Here is a 6000-nt window from a genome sequence, read left to right on the forward strand (position 1 = left end):
TATCCTTAATTTTAAACATTTCACCTTATTCTAAATAAAAGTCAAAATTTAAACGTAAAGTTTTTTATAAAATGATATAATATTAAAATAAATAAAATAAAATAGAATTAATTAATTAAAATATTCTCGTAGCTCTTATCTACTTATTAATTTCCATAATTTTTATGAAAAATTCTATCATATTGTTTTTATTTTAGATTATCATACATGTGGAAAAAATAAATCATTAAAACTATTTTTTAATCTCTACAAAATCAATGTAAATAAATGAATGATATTATGAGTGTAAATTATAAATGGTAAATGCACATATTTGAAGTTAATTGGGACTACACATTAACAATTCGGGGGGTCAAAGAGGGTCAAACATAAAGTTAGGTTACTATTTTTAGGTTAAATTAAAAAAAATGTAAGATAATGTCGTGAGACATGCTTTCCTTACTTTGTGATTTTGGCTTTGAAATTTAAAGTCTGGAGAGAATAACATCATATTCTTTAAATAATTATATATATTACAAAGTTATATCTAAAATACGAAACTTTTAGGAATGTTAACATTATAAAATTTTTACGTTTGGCGTTAAATTAAATTGACAAATGTTCATATCTTTTTGGCTTATTTGTTTTATAAATTTTAAATGGTATATATTGAAAGATTTTATCCAAAAAGAGAGAGCTATAATCACCTTATACATTTTTATATTTGGTATTAAACTAAATTGTGACATGTTTATAATTTTAGGAAATAATAAATATATTACCTTTCAAGAAATTATTTGAAAAAGGAAAGTTTTAGTCATGTTCACATTTAATTTAGGTAACGCTTCTTTTATCTGCCATTAATACTTTGTTTTGCAAAATTAATTAAATTGTAACGAACCGCACCTTATTTGTTCAATTCCCTGCTTTATATATACCTTCAAATCCCCTCCCCATCTCCTGGCAAGCCCATTATTAGTTTTCCAGTAACCAACAAAGGTCCCCCACATAAAAAATAGAAGAAGAAGAAGAAGGGGAGATTTAACTATGGCAGAAACCCAGAGCCGTGGCCTTGTTTTCGCCGGTAAGAAGCGAGGAACAGGAACCGATGACTTTGACGGGGATGATATTTTCGTGGCCAAGAAATCAATGTTGCCCACGATGGCAACGGAAAGCGACCCTGCCGCTGCATTAGCCAACGCTCGCCATGAATTCGGTGAACATGGTGGTGTTAACATGTCCATTGAAGCCTCCGCCACCTTCACCGTCATGGAACCTGAGACCATGCGCCGTATGTTCGCCGGTGAACTCGGTCCTGATCGTGATTTCTTCATCTATAGCCGTCATTTTAACCCCACCGTCTTAAATCTTGGCCGTCTCATGGCAGCCCTGGAAGGAACCGAAGCTGCTTATTGCACCGCTAGCGGTAATTAAAATTTTGTCACATAAAAAAAACGTAATTTTTTTGTGGTTAATAATTAATTTGATTTCGTGATGACAGGTATGTCTGCTATATCATCCGTGCTGTTGCAACTCTGCAGCAGCGGCGGACACGTAGTGGCATCGAGGACCTTATACGGCGGCACCCATGCACTCTTAACACATTTCTTTCCCAGAGCCTGTAATATCACGACCACGTTTGTGGACATCGGCGATCTCGAAGCTGTGAAAAATGCCATCGTCGAAGGAAAGACCAAAGTGTTATACTTCGAGTCCATGTCGAATCCCACGCTCACCGTAGCCAACATTCCGGCACTAAGCAGAATCGGGCACGAGAAAGGAACGACGGTGGTCGTGGACAACACGTTCGCCCCCATGGTTCTTTCTCCGGCAAGGCTGGGTGCTGATGTGGTTCTCCATAGTATCTCTAAGTTCATCAGCGGTGGGGCCGATGTTATTGCAGGTTCGTTTGTCGTATGTTTCTCTTATCCGTACACGTGTTAGGGAGTCGTGTCATCAATCACGTGGGATCCTGTGATTGATTGAGTTAATAAGGGCAATTCAGTTAGCCTCGTCAAAACCAGTCAAGGCGAAATATATTATGCAAAACAGGTCAAATTTATTTTAGATTTAATCTATAAATTAATTTAGTAGCTATTTCATTTAAAATACTGATTTAACATGCAATTATTTATCTTACATTATAAGTGGAAGAGATTATTTGAAGAAATTAAGGGAATAATAGTGGCGGATTTTAGACTAATTTTTGGGAGACTATTAAAATTTTAGATTTTTTAATAAAAACTTAGGGATCTAATTAAAATTTTTAAAATCTTTGTGAGATTAGTGAGAATTTACAAATGTTTCAAGAGTGCTTGATTCAGAAAAAAATAAAAAGGTATAATGATATTTTGAAAAAAAAAATTAAAGAAATTTTCTCAAAATTTTGGCCCCCAAGGCCATTGGCACCATTAGAATCCGTACTCAGAATTAGAAAACTGGATTACTATTTATTTTTCTCTCGTGTAAATATGGAAAAGTGTGGTTTTCAGGCTAGCTTTTCATCAACATGCATGTGAGTGAGGTGTGCGTTTCGATCTTCCCTTTCTTGTCGTTATCATGGATAAGCTTTCATGTGATGGTTTTTGTCTTTTGTTTCTGTTCTGAGAACTTGTTTTGTTCTTTTAAAGACCTTTTATTTGACATTTTTAGTTGAAAAGTACACAAGTCTTTTGTTCTTCTAATTGTCATCTTTAGTTTAGTTTATTAATTAATTACTACAAGATGTACTTGCGGTAAAATTCAGGTGCTGTTTGTGGCCCTGCAAGCCTGGTGAACTCAATGATGGATCTTCATCAAGGTGCGTTGATGCTTCTGGGCCCAACCATGAACGCCAAAGTTGCCTTCGAACTCTCCGAGAGGATTCCTCACTTGGGCCTGAGAATGAAGGAGCATTGCCGAAGAGCCATGGAATATGCCATTAGAATGAAGAAATTGGGGCTCAAGGTCATATACCCAGGCCTCGAGGATCACCCCCAGCATGAGCTATTGAAGTCCATGGCCAACAAGGAATATGGGTATGGTGGGCTTCTTTGTGTTGACATGGAAACCGAAGAAAGAGCCAATAGGCTGATGCACCACTTGCAAAACTATACTCAGTTTGGGTTCATGGCGGTTAGCTTGGGTTACTACGAGACTCTCATGTCTTGTTCCGGCAGTAGCACCAGCAGTGAAATGAATGCCGAAGAGAAGGAACTTGCCGGCATTTCGCCGGGGCTGGTGAGGATGTCCATCGGATACATCGGAACACTAGAGCAGAAGTGGAGCCAATTAGAAAAGGCACTGTCTAGGATGCAAGATGGCACCTTGTTGAATAAAAACTAATGTTTGCCTTGGGTGTATAAAGTCTTGTTTATGTTGTTTCAGTAGAACTGGAGCGTTTGCATAAATATAATGCTTTTTTCTTTTAAAATCTTTATCCTTTAACGTTGGCAAACATAAGCTTTATTCCAACAACAGAAAAATATCGTAAGATTTATACACACACAATAGTTATGGCCCTTACAATGTTTTGGGTTTGGGCTTGGGCTTGAAACAAAAAGAAATTAAGCTAATGGAATGCTTCGTACAAACATACACATTGTATGCTTGAAATGACACAGTAAAACAGAGTTCATTTCTTCCAAATGATATTTCTGGTATCCCATATAATTTTGATTCAATTATTTATTACATTAAAATTCAAATACCAACAATTCGGTTTTATAAAAAAACCATTTTAGTTATTTATTATTTTTTAACTTTTAAATTTATATTTTTGTCGACTCACCTTAAAATAACTTTGTTGACGTTACATAAGTGTGAATAACACATCCACACTTAATTTATTAAAATTTCAAATTCAAAAAAATGTAAAAGTTATTTAAAAATAAAATTATTAAAATTCTAAAATTATTTTGTTAATATTTTAAAAATTAACTAAATCTTGACATGTCATCTACTTGTCAATCCACATATATGTCATGTCATCAAATATTAATTTTTCCATCCATTTTGAGGTAATTTGATAAAAAAATGTAAGTTTAAATACCAAAAAAGATGAAAAATTACCAAAAAATCATTTTACCTATATAGAACAGTCTCACTGTATACGTTATATCTGGACACGAACAAATTTCTGCATACACATGTTACGATATATCTTTTAGGAATATCTAAATATATTATATATCTCTCTTCTTCCTACGTGACTATTGATGTATAAATATTATGTATACTTTTGAGGTCTATCGATAAAATTGAAAGGGATTACCCTATTCTTGTCATGGTATCAAGAGCTTAGGTCCCCCTTTTATTTATTTATTTTTCTTCTCCAAGCCATTTGCTTCTTATGTTTTGCCCGGTGGCGCGACGGTCTCAATCTCCAGGCTGGCTATCTCTCGCCTTTTAACAAAAAAAATTTTCATCGTTCTAAATGGTTGGTGGCAATTCTACTTCTCTACTACCACCTAAAATTGAACCTAACTCTCCGTTTTTCTTGGGTCATCAAGATCGACCCGGTGATTTTATTACTCCTATTTGATTAAAGCTCGACAACTTCGATGATTGGGCTTATGATATTTGTGTCCCACTATCTTCGTGGCTTTTGAATGCATTAGATGATGAATTTGTTAGTATGTATTATCCACGGACTGCTGAAAAAGTGACAGCTGCAGGAAGGGTAAAGGATGCAATAAGGAACCAGTGTGTGCTTCAAATTACCCTTTGATTTGGTCATTTATTTTTATTATTTTCATGCCTCATTTGAGTAAAGGGGTTGAGGTGGTAGATATGTTTTCTCGGTCTTCTGCTGAGGTTGAGTATAAGTATATGGCTTCCATCACTTGTAAGCTCAAGTGGCAGAAGGCCTTGCAATTGAGCTTACACTACACCAAAACAGGTTTTTAGCGGCGTTTTTTATGTCTTTAGCGGCGTTTTTGAAAGCGCCGCAAAAAACGCCGCTGTTGTAGACGCCGCAAATGTTTGCGGCGTTTTTAGGAATAAACGCCGCTATAGATCATGACCTTTAGCGACGCTTTTCCCACAAACGCCGCTATAGATCAAGAGCTTTAACGGCGCTTTTTGCACAAACGCCGCTAGAGATCAAGACCTTTAGCGGCGCTTCTCCCAAAAACGCCGCTATAGATCAAGAGCTTTAGCGGCGCTTTTTGCACAAACGCCTCTATAGATCAAGACCTTTAGCGGCGCTTTCCCCAAAAACGCCGCTATAGCTCAAGGCCTTTAGCGGCGCTTTTCCCACAAACGCCGCTATAGCTCGAGGCCTTTAGCGACGCTTTTCCCACAAACGCCGCTATAGCTCGAGACCTTTAGCGACGCTTCTTGTAAAAACGCCACTAAAAACATAACATTTAAAAATTTATTTTAATCAAAAAAATATTTATTTTTATGATAAATATTATATTATGTTTTATTTTTAAAATTTGAACTTTATATATACTTTTAAGAATAAATAAAAAATATTATTTAAATTAAATTTTCTATGAAAATTTTAACTTTAAAACTAAATATAAAAATTAATGAATTTAGTTTTAGAATTTAAAATAATAAATTAATAACACAATTAAGAGATCAGTTAGCACATTAGAAAGGGAGAGAAGTATATTGTGAGAGAATAACTTGAGTGCCCACATGACTCTCGCAAAGTAAAATATATTAAGTGATTACAATTAGGATTTTCAACCTATTACTGTCCTTAAACCTTTAGAAAGTATGATTACAGAACATACTTTAGCATTTTCCTCAATAGATAATTTTGCCAGTCTCTCTTTCTCAGCAAGCTGGAATGCAGGTGGATCTAATCCTCTATCGATTGGAAAGCCTAGTAGGTACATGGGTGCTCACCTCTTCATAACATTCATTACAAAGTCCATAGGCAAAAGGTTTTCTCTCCTTGTGCCTACATAGCACTTCATCTAAGCCGGTTTCTTTTGACCCAATATTTGGTTGTTTTCTAGTTAGTGAACTAGTTCGAAGCTCCCTCTCCTTTTCCGTAAACTCCTCCATCTGGTCATAAGTTTAAAA

The 6000-nt window shown here is 35.3% G+C and overlaps 1 protein-coding gene across 1 annotated transcript; it reads left to right on the forward strand.

The window, feature by feature from the left end:
* Positions 1 to 926: 926 nt before the first annotated feature.
* LOC105765340 (methionine gamma-lyase) lies at positions 927 to 3391 on the forward strand. Its single transcript, XM_012584374.2, has 3 exons — positions 927 to 1405; positions 1481 to 1882; positions 2726 to 3391. Exons 1-3 carry the CDS (start codon positions 1027 to 1029, stop codon positions 3301 to 3303), a joined length of 1359 nt encoding a protein of 452 aa, XP_012439828.1. The 5' UTR covers positions 927 to 1026; the 3' UTR covers positions 3304 to 3391.
* The last annotated feature ends 2609 nt before the right edge of the window (positions 3392 to 6000 follow it).

This window comes from Gossypium raimondii, chromosome 12, assembly GCF_025698545.1.
Source record: "Gossypium raimondii isolate GPD5lz chromosome 12, ASM2569854v1, whole genome shotgun sequence".
Lineage (NCBI taxonomy): Eukaryota > Viridiplantae > Streptophyta > Magnoliopsida > Malvales > Malvaceae > Gossypium > Gossypium raimondii.

Excerpts from the sequence above, each read along its gene's own strand:
- LOC105765340 (XM_012584374.2), top strand. The coding sequence starts at position 1,027 with ATGGCAGAAACCCAGAGCCGTGGCCTTGTTTTCGCCGGTAAGAAGCGA. Across the intron at positions 1,406-1,480 it reads TGCTTATTGCACCGCTAGCG|GTATGTCTGCTATATCATCC; the intron begins GTAATTAAAATT and ends TCGTGATGACAG. Across the intron at positions 1,883-2,725 it reads TGGGGCCGATGTTATTGCAG|GTGCTGTTTGTGGCCCTGCA; the intron begins GTTCGTTTGTCG and ends GGTAAAATTCAG.